At 38.9% G+C, this 14463-nt stretch overlaps 1 protein-coding gene across 1 annotated transcript in view; it reads right to left on the minus strand.

Moving 5' to 3' along the window:
• Taf2 (TATA-box binding protein associated factor 2) overlaps window positions 1–14463 on the minus strand; it is a 62440-nt gene that overhangs the window by 11126 nt on the left and 36851 nt on the right. Inside the window, exons 21-24 of the mRNA XM_057791754.1 lie at window positions 14286–14355; window positions 7907–8016; window positions 3459–3688; window positions 1439–1544 (exon numbers count right to left, since the gene is read on the minus strand). Coding sequence (XP_057647737.1) covers window positions 1439–1544; window positions 3459–3688; window positions 7907–8016; window positions 14286–14355 — 516 coding nt within the window. The remainder of the gene's footprint in view (window positions 1–1438; window positions 1545–3458; window positions 3689–7906; window positions 8017–14285; window positions 14356–14463) is intronic.

The following is a 14463-nucleotide window of genomic DNA, read 5'->3' on the forward strand; positions in this document are numbered from 1 at the left end:
CTCTTAGCCGGTGAAGGTAAGTGTAGATTCATAACTGGTCAGTGCTAGGAATAAATGGCAGAAAAAAGCTCATCTTAAAATAGAGTGTCTGTATCCCTTCCTTCTCCAGAGACGCACAGACATGACAGAAAAGATGGCAGAAAGAATTTAAGATCAAGAGTAACCATGGCACACAACAGCAACAGATATCAACACATTCCCATCATAAAGGAGGTAAAGCCCCATCTCTTTCTGTGGTAATTATTGCTAACAGCTGCTTGAGGAGGAGTATCATCAGCTAATGGCACAGCCACCAAAAAACCAGGTAGGAAAAAATAAAAGGTTCAGAGGGAAAGGAAATGGTGTGTGTGTGTGTGTGTGTGTGTGTGTGTGTGAGAGAGAGAGAGAGAGAGAGAGAGAGAGAGAGAATATATATATATATATATATATATATATATATATAAAAAAAACTTTAAAGAGGAAGGGTAGATAACTGGACTAGAAAACTTAGAGTCAACAATTGTCTCCAAGAAGATAACTCACTATCAGACAATCCCAGACAGACAATCCCGGTGCAGAAGTCAGCCTATTAAGCACAGACCGAGAACAAGCTGCTACAGCTCTTGTGACATCTGATGATGCACACCTCCAACCAAAACACATGAAGACACAGGGGGCCAGTTTAGCATAATAATAAAGGAAACATAAAGACCATTACAAAAGTACAGACCAGGACTAGAGTTGACTTTTCCGTTTGTTTTTCTCAAGACAGAGTGTCTCTGTGTAGCCCTAGCTGTCCTGGAACTTGTTCTGTAGACCAGGCTGGTCTCGAACTCAAGAGATCAGCCTACATCTGCCTCCCAAATGTTGGGATTAAAAGCGTGTACAACTACCAGCTGGCTTAGGATTTTAAGTAATCAGAAAAAAGAGCAAAAGTATTCAAGAGGGTAAAAAAAGAAATCAAACTCATAATAGAAAAAATGTTAAAAAAATAAATCTAAGCTGAGGAGTGGCTCAATCAATAATATACTAGTTTCATAGGCATGAGGACCCGAGCTTGGACCACCAAGACTCACCGTTATAATACAACAAACTAAAAGAAGCAGCACTTGTAAGTTTATTATTGTGTGTGCATGTATGTACACATGCATTCACATATGCAAGCACAAACGCATGCCATAATATGCAGATGGAAGGCAGAGATTTATGAGGTCGGTTCTCTCCTTCCACGTTCACAGGGTTCCAAGTGCCTTTACCCACTGTGCCATCTGGTCAGACCTCCAAAAAGTACTTTCTACAATTTATTATTTTGTCAGTGTAAATTATACTGATATAGTCTAAGAATTTTATATTGCCTTCCTGTTTTTATTCTGCTCATTTAAAATAAATGAACAGATCTTAGAATGGATATATGTCAACAGTCTCTACCTCCCCTGGGACCATGGTACATTATCCTTACCTGGAGTAGATGGCCTTTCAAGCATGTTCAGATGATGGGAAATGAAGGCCTGACTATCATGAACAGTATCCATATCAACCTCCTCCTCATCTTGAGAACTTGAAAACTAGAGCACACACAACAAAAGAACAGAGAGCCATGGCATCACTTTATGTACAGACGTTATCTTTCAGGACAAGTGGAAGAAAGGCCGAAGAACAGACCCATTATAACCTTAAGAAAAATAGTCTCTTTTCTTCAAAAGGCACTGAAACAAATATTAGGGGACCAGCTCCCAAAGCAGCTGGTAAGATATTATTGTGAATAGTAACTAAGGCCCTTGCATGTATTGTGAGAAGAACTGGTGAGCTATGGTGGAACGTGCTTTCCCAAATGTCAAGAAATATGCAGTAAGTTAAATACCCGGATGGAATCTTTAGGAGACCTAAATTCTTTTGATTTGGTGTTTCTGACATGCTCCTGCTTAGGAAATCCTACAGACAGTCCTACATAGCTAACACAGTACCTCCATCTCTTACTCGGATGGCAAGCTTAACCTCACTGCTAGCCCCCTCTTCTTCTCCAGCATCTCACCAGGCTCTAGTGGGACCCCCAGGGGGCCAGCCTGCTCTTCATTCCTGCTCACAATATTGTTGCACGCTTAGTACATCGTGATCCTGTGGCAATACTTAAAATCGAAAATAGATTTCTGGAAACAAGTAGCTTGTAGTACACCCGAAAGCTGAACAGCTATGACAACCACAGAGTAGAGCATGCCCAGTGACCAAAAGAGAACAGGAACCGATGTAAAATGTTTAGCCCTTTCCTGTCTTTTATAGAGGCAGAAGTGCCTATCAACTTTTAGAGATTTTTCCCCCATCTCATGTTTTTTTTAAAGATGTATTTTTATCCTTTTTAATCACAATTACATGTTTGTATCTGTGTGTTTATGAGGGATATTCACATGTGTGCAGTAACGGGAGGTCAAAAGAGGGTACTGATTCCGTGGGGCTGCAGTCAGAGGCTGCTGTGAGCCACCCGACAGGGGTGATGGAAACTGAACTCAAGTCATTTGGAAGAGCAGTAAACACTTTTAGTGGCTTAGCCATGGGTCCAGCCCTAAAAGGCTGCATCCTCTGATGTCATTTTCTCCGTTACCTGAAGTGTGCTCGTGGATATATCAATGCACGTGGGAAAGGGTTCCCACCCGAGAGCTCTTCAGAAGGGGACTTCCTTCCTTCGCATAAGGATTTGTCTTAGTACTCCCCAACCCAAACCTTAAACACACTTTATATTCCAGATAACAGAGTGTCAAGTGTCAAGACACCAGGAAGCAGGGAACGGCCAAGAGAACAGTCTGGTCTGAGTACTGCTGAAAACGGAAGGCTGGAGCACGGCAGAGACTGTCATCTGTATGAAAGTCATTTCTGGAAAATCCTTTTATGGAGAAATGATTCATACATACTCTTCTTTACAGAGACTGGCAATCTACAATGCAGAGTTACATTTTCTAAAGGCAAAACCACAATTTTTAAATATTATAAAATGTAATGTACCATCTCTTCCCAAATCATCAGATTATCCATTCATTCAATATTTATTTTCTTTTCAAAACCATTTGCCAGGAGCTTGTCCTGTTTAGAACTGCCCCACAACTCTAACTGCGCAGCAAACAACAACTTACAGGCAGGATCTCAAATTCAACAGTTTGCCATTGATACAAACAGACAAGGCAGGCTGAAGTATAGCAGGCTCTGTGAGCTGACTCTACATGCAGTTTATGCTGTACTATGCAGAGAAGAAATCCTATGGTCCAAAAGACTTTCACATCACCACACAAGCAGACCAGAGCACATCTGTTACAGTTAGTCACATGATGACAGTGACATTTTATGAATTGTAAAATGCTAAGCAAACACAAGCTGGGGGTTAAAAGGCAGTGACCCGAGGCTAGAGAGCTGACTAGTTCAAAGAAGACACTGTCCTCCTCAGGTGGCGCTACATAGTGAGGTTCTGTCTTCTGTACTACCGTGACACTCACAGGGTTCTGGAATCCAGCAAGCTGTGCATGACAGCCGGCATTACTCGCAGATTCCTGGGCGCCTGCTCCAGTTTCTGGAATTATAGTAGGATTCAAGACAGCTTTTTTCTCCTTGAGATTAAGAACAAGCCCGAGCTCTGGCAAGGGTAAACAGGAAGGTCTACTGAGGCCAAACAAAGTGAAGTACAAATCCACAGCACCACACCGTAACCTCCAGTCATGGGCAGTACCTAAGAGGAGACAGAGAAAACTTTGTTACCACACTGTTCATCTTACAATCAAATGAGTGAGTGTGTTTTGAGCACGTATGTGCGCAGGTGCTGTGGTGAAGTGTAGAAGTCAGAGGAGAATCTACAGGAGTCAATTCCTTCTCTCCATCACGTGGATTCCAGAGGTCAAACTCAAACCATCAGACTTGGTGGCGAGTGCCTTCTACTGCCATGCCATCCCGCCAGCACAAGCGGAAATCTGCTATTCAATAAGCTGTTCTGACTGTAAATAGTTCTTTCCATCCTTCTTCCTCAACAATTACTCTACATGCAGTCATTCTCTGCCCACTTGCTAGAACAACAGTATTCAATTACTAAGATATTTATCCTAGGTAGATATATATCCTGTAAATTCACAAATTGAGGTTTTAAGTATGATAACGAAATGGACTGGGAAGGTGGTTAATAAGCAGGCAAAAGTGTTTGCCACTAAGCCTGACCACTGGAGGTTGATCCCTGGGACCTACAGAGCGGAAAAGGAGAAATTAACTCCCACAAGTTGTCCTCTGAATTCTACACATGCACACAACACACTCATTTGCAAAATCACAAATTAAATATAGTATAAAAATTAAGTATGGCACAAAAAATGCACAACTTCTTGATATAACGTAATTCTAAATGAGGTTTATTATGGAGGAAGAAAATATTTTGTTCAACATTTTCATATTGTTTCTGAAGTCAATTAAGCAAATCCTCCTACACTTAGTTATTTTTTCCTCAATGGCTATAATGTTCTCCTCTACATACTTTAAATGAAACCAATTTTAAAAGTCTCCACACTCAAACCATTGCCAGCTGGGTTTTTTGTTGTTGTTGTTGTTGTTTTGGGTTTTCGAGACAAGGTTTCTCTGTATAACAGCCCTAGATAATCTGAAACTCACTTTGTAGACCGGGCTGGTCTCAAACTCACAGAGATCTCGAGTACTGGGATTAGAGACATGTGCCACCACACCTGGCTGCCAGCTGCTATGTTTTTGACAATCTCATGCTGCCCAGGCTAGTCTGAGCTTGCTAAATACTGAGGGATTATTTTGATTATGATACAGCTTCTGAGTCCTAGGATTAGAGATGTACTAAGCTTTTTTTGGTGTCAGAGATAAAAATCAGGGCTGTGTGGCTGTGTGCATGCTGGGCAAACCTTCTATCAAATGAGTCACATTCCCAGTCCAGTGTATTTGTTCTTGATATGAATTTATATATTGCCCCCAGATAATCCAGGAGACCCAACAAGGCACACAGTATTCAGCAAGACTTTATGACACATCAATAATGATTTAACTTTTTTGCTTATATCCCCTTTCTTAAAAGAACAACCATTAAGACGATGATAGAGTAGGAAAATCCTTAATGTTGTCCTTGAGGTAATAAGAGAATTCTTTTTTTTTTAAATTTATTTATTTATTATGTATACAGCATTCTGCCTCCATGTATGTCCACACGCCAGAGGAGGGCGATGGTTGTGAGCCACCATGTGGTTGCTGGGAACTGAACTCAGGACCTCTAGAAGAGCAGCCAATGCTCTTAACCACTGAGCCATCTCTCCAGCCCCAATAAGAGAATTCTTTATAACTTGCTATGCCTTCCTCAATTTTTTGAGCTATTATAGTTAGTCACATACTCTTATTAATATTTGAGGGGGCACATTTTTGTACAAAAGATTTACTGCTGCATAATTCTTTAAAAGTTTCTGAAGTTTGTGCTCATTCCCTAGATCTAAATAAGAGATAATGACAGCTTCACAGTAACAAGTAAAGTAGTAAACTCTGTGCATATATGACAACCTTCCATGAAGAGGGAACACTAATCAAAACCAACTAACAGTATCCTAGCTCAGACTAGTTTACACACTATTTTCTGATATTCATTTTCTTTTTTAAAAACAAAGTCCATCCACTTTCATTTTATCATTTCTTCAAGAAAGTTCTACCGGCATACTTCCCATGGCTACTGCACTATGCGAGAGTGTAGAAGTTATACAGTGCTTAGCGTTTCAGAAAGAGTAAGATAGTAAAGAGTAAATTTGGAAAATTTAAATATTGGAATTTAGCATTTGTGATTCAACAAGTTACCAATGGCTAGCATGGCAAGCTATTTTACATATTCTAGACAGAAAAAAAGCATCAAACTCAAAAATTTTAAGTATTAGAAAATAAAAAAATTAAATTGCAATAAATACCCACTCGTCTTGTAAAAACCATTTAAGCAAAAATAATTTCAGCCTAGCTTTTGATTTAGCCTTTAATCAAAAGCAGTATTACAATTTCAGTCTATTAAGAGTAATAACAAAAACTGTTTATAGAGTTATTGTTGTCTGAGGTTTCTCTCCTGCCCAGTTCCTGCAGTTGTTAAGTCCCAAAGAAACACAAGGAGGTCTACATTAATTATAAACTGATTGGCCAGTAGCCAGGCAGGAAGTATAGGTGGGACAACCAGGCAGGAAGCAGAGGTGGGATGGCAAGAACAGGAGAATTCTGGGAAGAGGAAAGCTTATTCTGCAGTTGTGACCCAGACACAGAGGAAACAAGAAGTGACTGCCTCGCCGAATAAGGTAACGAGCCACATGGCTAATATAGACAAGAATAATGGGCTAAAATAAGTTATAAGAGTTAATAAGAAGCCTGAGCTAACAGGCCAATCAGTTTATAATTAATATAGACCTCTGTATTTCTTCGGGACTTAACGACTGCGGGAACTGGGCAGGACAGAAATCTCAGACAACAGAATGGTGCCCCACGTTGGGCATCAAATTGTAGAAGGAGGGCCTGCTTGTTTGTCCCGGTGGTCTGGCTAGCTTAGCCTTGAAATAAACATAGAAACTGTATTCATTAAATCACTGTTTGGCCCATTAGCTTTATTATTGGCTAACTCTTATATCTTAATTTAACACATTTCTATTAATCTGTGTATCACCACAAGGTCATGGCCTACCAGCAAAGTTTCAGCACACCTATCTTTGGTGGCAGATTAGGGAGTCTCTCTGGCTCCGCCCTTCTTTCTCTCAGCATTCAGTTCTGTCTTCCCTGCCTATCTAAGTTCTGCCCTATCAATGGGCTAAGGCAGTTTCCTTATTCACTAAAGGAAATGACAGCACACAGAGGGGTCTTCCACATCAAGTTATGAGATTTATAAATTCATAGATTTAATAACCCAATTAAATAAAAATGACTTACAAACTACCGAGGCTGCTGAAAGTATAGCCAACTAACCAAGATTCTGAGTTTGATTCCCCAACACATTAGGAGAGAAACCAACTACACACAAAGCTCAAATATATGAGAAGCACAGCACCAAGTATTTAATGTGAGGTAGACACCATGCTTTACAAACATCAAGTTGTTTATTTCTCAGTTTTCAGAAACAGGTTTCACTACCTGCATCATGTAAACATTAGAGTTTAAACCAGTTATACAGAGTAACAACTGAGCTGAGGTTTAACCTCAGCAAACCAATTCTAGCACTAGCGTTCCTATGCATCATGCCCTTCCATTCCTTGATCTCACTCAAAAGGATGGAAACTCATACTACAATAAGATGGCATGCTCTCTGAGATTGAGAACAGGGAACAGTAGTATGCAGTCTTTACAACTGCACATTTTCTCTTATTCTACACTCACTCACTGTCCTGGAAAAATAAAAATAAAATTAGTTATCTCTGAACAAGGTCTCTAGGGGGCTAAAGAAAAGAGGTGGAAAGACTATGAAGGTTTGTGTTTAATAGCCCTTTAACTACTTAAAAGACATGCAAAGTCTGCAGTTTTCATTTCTGCAACCACAGTATGGAACAAAGTAAACACATTCTAACAGATGTTCTAACTTTAATGTAAAGACATCCTATTTTAAAGGGTGGAGAGGGGAGGAGCTGGAGAGTGTGTCACAGAGTGAAGTACAGGCAACTGTGCATGATGCCCTGAGTGTGAACCCAGTACCCATGTAAAAGCCAGGAATGGTGACATACCCCTGGAATTCCTGCACACTAGGGAGTAAGAAACAGAAGTCATTGGGCTCTCTGGCCTGTCAGAACCAGGTTACACAGACACACAGACACACAAAGACACACAGTCTCTCTCTCTCTCTCTCTCTCTCTCTCTCTCTCTCTCTCTGTTTCTCTCTCTCATCTTTAAAAATCTGATGTAAAATGAAAACAAGTGACAATTTTGAAAGTCACTGCTCTCTTACCAGAATTCATTAATTTCCAGAGCTGGTCTACTAGGGCTTCATTACATAAGGGAGACTCCATGTTCTTTGTAAATGGTGGATTCTTAGTCAACATGTTTAGAATCTTATGCCTGCAAAAGTAAAAATTTTCTTAAAAAAAGGATTATTAAATGACCATCTGTTGATTCGTGCTATGAATAAGAAACACTATAGAAGATATAAAAACTATTTTTCTAGCCGGGTGTTAGAGGCACACACCTTGAATCCCAGCACTCAGGAGGCAGAGATTGGTGGATCTCTGTGAGTTCAAGGTCAGTCTAGTCAACAGAGCAAGTTCCAGGACAGCCAGGAGTACACAGAAAAAACCCTGTCTCTAAAAACAACAACAACAACAACAAAAAAAAAAAAACAAAAAACAAAACAAAAAAAAAAACCATACAATTTTTCTCCTTTCCTATTAGATCTAATTTTGTATTTAGTTCCATTTCTAAGTGCTTTATGTCAAACCTATATCTATCATGTTTTTTCACCAAAATATCTTGTGGATTTGCTTTCAAAGATTATCAGAACTTTTAAAGACTGCACAAAACAAGACTATTTTATTTTTAAAAGGGCAATATGTAGCTTTAGATACAATTGAAAATAGTTATATGAAAAGGAACATAAATCTTTATAAATAATTCATATACCCATTTTCATCTTTGGATAAACACAATCCTTCAAGGTCTCTTTCTCTATGAGTACATCAGGATTATGGGCAAATGGCATAAAGTATGGGTGAGTTTCTAGGCAGTCTCACTGTGTTGCCCAGCCTAGTCTTCAATTCCTAAACTTAAGTGATCCTCCTGCCTCAGCCTTTTGAATGTTAGGGAGTTTGTCCTGTAGAACATATTAACGTTGTATGCTTTCAATTTGCAGTAAGTTAAAAAGTAAGTTTCTGTCCAGCTACTTTAGACATAACCAAAATGAACCATAGAGACCAACCATTAAGGCTTTTGGACACCACAAATGTTTTCTAACCTGTCTAAGATTTGTAAACAGCACTCTGGGACATCTCTGAAATTACCACTAAACTTTGAACATTTTTTGGTCTTTAAAGTTCACATGCTAGGGACTGGAAACCATGGCTCGGTGGTTAAGAGTGCTTGTTCTTACAGAAAATGGGAGCTTGGTTCCCAGAACCCGTCAGCTGGCTCACAACTGCCTGCGTCTCCAGTTCCAGAGGATCTCTTGTCCTCCTCTGTCCTCCTTAGGTGCCTGAGGACTCACCGTGCACATAACAGATAGCATGCACACAGATATACACTTAAAATACCCAAGGATAAAAACACTAAAACTCATGTGTATGTACTCATACACAAGCACACACATCATTAAAAATAATGAGAATAAAGTTTCCTTGCTAGAAAAGTTTTTTAAACAGGAAAATATAAATGGCTAAATATACAAAATGTTGAAAGGAAGTAAGAGACGTAGCCCAGGCTTAATTTATCAGAGATTAAATGTCAAAGTGTTTAGATATCTGACACAGACTTCAAACCAGTCTCAGTCACAGGTTCACAGAGCCACAGCAGCCGAAGCTTCACACTATGTCTCCCGTCAGGAGGCAGTCTAATACCAATGCTGACCACTATAAAAAAGTAATAAATCAAAACCACCACAATCCAAACAAAAACAGCAAACCAGCCAACCAATAAAACAAATAAAAGTTGAAAGTCTGTCAAGAGAAAAAGCAGTGACCATAAATGTATCGCCTCAAAGAACTGGTACAGTCAGGTCATGATCATGCTTGCTTCCAAAACAGGAGAGCTTAAAGCTATCTTTATATTAACCTTACATAATCTAAACCAAAAGTAACTATACACATACATTAAACAAATCAACAAATCAAAATGGATAAGAACTATCATTTCTTGTTATACTAACTATAATATAGTGCATATTTTTCTCTTGGTGGGGTTTTGCTATTTTCCAAACTTTGTATGACTATTTTATTTTATTGTAACAAGGTTGCATTATCCAGCCCAGGCTGGTCTTGAACCTGCAATTCTCCTGTTTCAGCCTTCTAACACTGAAATTATAAGCATGTACCAGCCTGGCATTTGTATGCGTAGTTTAGCACCCCAAAACCCTTTTTTTGAAACAGAATTTTACTATGTCAACCTGGCTGGCCCAGGACTTCCTATGGAAACCAAACTATCCTTGAGCTCACACAGACCCACCTGCCCCTGCCTCCTGAGTTCAGGGGTTAAAGGCGTGCGTGACTACTCCTAGCAAGGGTCATTTTTATTGAAAGGAAGCTTCAATTTTGAGAATTTAGAATTTTAGTTTTAAAACAATACATATAAATTAAAAGATTTATTTAAGCCTATGCATTTAATTCCTTTTTTATTCTAACAAACACATAAAATTGGCAAAACACATAAACTTTAGAGCAAAAAAGATATTAGTATGCCAAGAGATACAGATGTTAATCAAAATGAATTTGCTTAGTTAAGTTCATAAACTATCTTAATGGCGAACAGACTTCAATCTGAAAATGCTCTGCTGAGAGATGACAATATAAGCAAAGTCTCTGATCAGCTCACAAGACAATGAGCTCCTAACATTCAAAGCTTCTTCCCAAACATCTCAATTACATCTTGAAATACTTTCTCTACCTACAATTGTCACAGGAGAAATAAAATCACTTTAATCTATTTAGTGATATTTCATTTGTATTTTAATAAATAAAGCTTGCCTGAAGATCAGAGAGCAAAACAGCCTCACTGATCAGCCTTACAGACCAGGCAGTGGTAAAACACACCTTTAATCCCAGTAGCCACACTAGTTTAATCCCAGTAAATAGCCACACTAGTTTGCCATAGAAACTGGGCAGTGCACGCCTTTAATCCCAGCCTTAGATAGGAATATAAAACAGGAGGAGACAACTCACAGACACTGTCTCATTCTGAGATTCCTGCAGGCAGGATCGCCATTTCAGACTGAGGTCGAGGTAAGAGCGAGTGGTTGGTTGTTTTACTTTTGTTACCTTCAGGCTGAACCCCAAATTCTATCTCTGGGTTTTAATTAATCATGCCACAAATCTATGAACTACATTAAATATATTCATATACACATGAGTGGAGGAAAAAGGAAAAATCCATTTAGCCATTTGTTTCGTATATACTTAGCTAACTTTTCTGAAATGCCATGGACTAGGCAATGGCAAAAGATCTGATCCTGGACGATCTAGGGCTACAGAGCAGTAGAGAAAACAGAAATGGCCAAGTAGTCAAACTATGACATTGATATTTATGCAAGTATTTATGTATTTAGTCACAATAGGACTGTGGGAGACTATGGGAGATTATGACTTGAGGGAATTGCACTAGTCCAGGGAAGCAAGGGGTAGCTCTATAGAGGTCACATTCAATTCTAAAGCGGAAGAATGAGTCATGTGAGTTTTCCTTGCGTCTGACTTCTGAGTAACCTTCACATCTTTACGCAAGCAAATTTTGAAGTATCCTGTGACAAAGACAGGAATGGAAAATCTACACCCTTCAGAAGTCTCCATTCTCAATGAGGGCCATTTTACCACACGTTTTGAAACCCACAAAGCTCATAAAAACAAAATGCTTATGTTTGGAACAAGACAGGAAAATGCCAATGATGGAAACAGAGATAGACACCTGAGTATCTAGGTCTTACCATGAGTTCTACAAGGCACAGCAGTCACGTGATGCTTACTCAAATAAGTTTTTTAAAGTGTGATAGCAATGAGAATGAAAAAGAAGACATACTATACAAAATAAATAAAAACAAGAAACACAAAACTCCTAAGAAACTAAAAACAATGTTTGCAAGGCATCATGGTACATACATGTAGTTCCAGTGCTCATGAGGACGAGGCAGGGCCAGCCTGGACTACATAATAAGACTGACTCAAGCAGAGCAAAACAAAATAAAAATGAATGAAATTAATTAAAACACAAAGAAGGGTGGTGTACCGGGAAGTCAGAGTCAGGTAGATCTCTGTGAGTTCGAGGCCAGTGTGGTCTACACAGTAAGATCTGGGACAGTCAAGACTATCATGAGACCCTATGTAAACACTGCTGAAAGAGCAATCACCGTGTGGAAACACTCTTATCCTGTGACTGCTCATTGCCATAATGATTTTCTACAAAATGTGTACTGAAAAACAAAACAAAACAAAAACCCCAAAACAACAAAAAAACCTTTGGTATTTATTTTGTGTGGTAGTAGGGGGGTGTGCGCACCATGGCATGTGTGGAGATGTTAGAAGACAGCGGGCAGAAGGGGTTCTGCCGTGACCTGCTGAGTCTTTTCACCAACTCTTAACTGCATTCTTGTGCAACTCCGTATGTTTTAATATAACCTATATGCTAGGGTGAGATTAAAGGAGAAGTTTCTCTAAATGGGACATAAAGAAAGTATGTCAACTAGGAAGAAAACATGCTAAACAAAGCATCCCACCTCTAAATGGGTTTTCAGTCCAGACTGTAAATAGGGCTCTTGACATTTGAATAAATGAAAACAGCCCCAAAACTACAATTCAAAAGCACTGAGTGCAGATACAATGTGTAATACAGTAACTTCAAATACCACAAACCCATGACAATCTACCTCAAGTACTTTCTGAAAAAGATCTTAAATATCTAGTCTTTAAAACAAGTTCTCAGAAATACAGACGGTAATTTTTTAATTATGCAAACTGAAAATAAATGAATACATGTTCAGCTTTGTTCATATTGCATTTATAGTCTCTCTTCCCAGTTGCTACCAAAGACTTACGAGCATGCAGCACTTCAGAGAAAGGAATGAGGCTGTATTCCGTGCTCTAAAATTTCATACTTTAAAATGGAAGCTATCAGACTTTTTCTCTGCATTTCAACTCTGTATCACGCACAAGTACAGATTATTCACAATAAAATATAGATCACAAATCATATAGTCTTATATAAAAATCTGTGTAACAAGCATTACTTAAAACATTGAAATCGAAGCCGGGCGGTGGTGGCGCACGCCTTTAATGCCAGCACTCGGGAGGCAGAGGCAGGCGGATCTCTTGTGAGTTCGAGGCCAGCCTGGTCTACAAGAGCTAGTTCCAGGACAGGAACCAAAAAGCTACGGAGAAACCCTGTCTCGAAAATCCAAAAAACAAACAAACAAAAAAAAAAAATTGAAATCTAGAGTTACTAACCAAGAAGTCACTGCTATAGAATGCCCGGGCTCTTGAGCAGACTGCTCACCCCGAGGTACTTCCGAGATGAGAAAGCAGAGTTACGTCATCTAAAAGAACACCATCTGCTAAGTGACGCAGAAAGTTGAACAATGCATTCAGGGCTCTGGGTCTAAGTCCCTGTCCCTAGCTGAATGGTTTTACTTCGGCTCTAAAATTCTGTTCTATGAAGTCCTAACATTAAATCAAATAAAACCTAAGTATCTACTACATGCAAAGAAAGGAAGACAGAAATGGTAAATTTAATTCTTAAATAAAAACCCCATTGTGTGAAAGAGAACAGCATGAATAACGCAGCTACTAGAGGTAAGCACAAATATAAAGGTAGACACCACATCAAGCCTGCAATTCTTCTAGTTTCTTAAGATTTTAAAAAAAATATCAACTCTAATAAAAATCACAGCTTTGAAAGAAATGAAGCAAAGAAATGGGAGCTGGTGATGTGGCTCCATGAGGAAAGACTTGACCTCTGGCCTCCACATACTGCTGTGGTACATGTGCATGCAGACATAGACAAAATAAATAAATGAATAAAACGATTTTAAATGAACAAAAGCAGGATGGCCTGAAATAAGTTCCCCAATGACATAAAGAGAGAAATCAATTATAAGCTGGGACACACAAGGCATCATAAACTCCACTTATTACAAACTATTAACAACGTATTTTGAAAATCTTTTTCTAAGATCAAATAAGAAAAAGTCTTTAAACTTGCTTTGTTGATACCCATGGGAGGCCTGCTCCTTTCTGAAGAAAAACAGAGGAGTAGTGGACTGGGGGATGAGAGGAGGGAATGGGAGAAGAGGACGGAAAGGAAACTGTGGTAGGGATGTAAAAGAAATAAATTAGTTTAATTTAAAAAGGGGGGGAGGGCAGGCAGTGGTGGCACTCCCTGTTAATACCAGCACTTGGGAAACAGAGGCAGTCAGATCTCTGAGTTCAAGGTCAGCCTGGTCTACAGAGTGAGTTCCAGGACAGTCAGGGCTACACAGAGAAACCTTGTCTCGAAAAAAGAAAACAAACAAACAAAAAAAAATGCTTTAAAAATGCACATAACACATTCCCAAATTTTAAAAAAAATCATAAACATCTTTCCCATGTATAATCTTCAGAAATGGTTCATGACTCATATTCAAGATATTAAATATATCCACTAACCTTACATAAGGTACAGGATCAGTCTGAATCATATTAAGTAGCCACTGAAGTTCTTCATAACTCCGGTCCACTGAAAATAAAAATGAGTAAATATATGTAGGGTTAATTATAACAAATAAAATAGTAAGTGATAAGCAGGGACATTAAAATAGTGCCCAGTATGTAGTTCACACTAAAA

This window comes from Chionomys nivalis, chromosome 17 (assembly GCF_950005125.1).
Source record: "Chionomys nivalis chromosome 17, mChiNiv1.1, whole genome shotgun sequence".
Classification (NCBI taxonomy): domain Eukaryota; kingdom Metazoa; phylum Chordata; class Mammalia; order Rodentia; family Cricetidae; genus Chionomys; species Chionomys nivalis.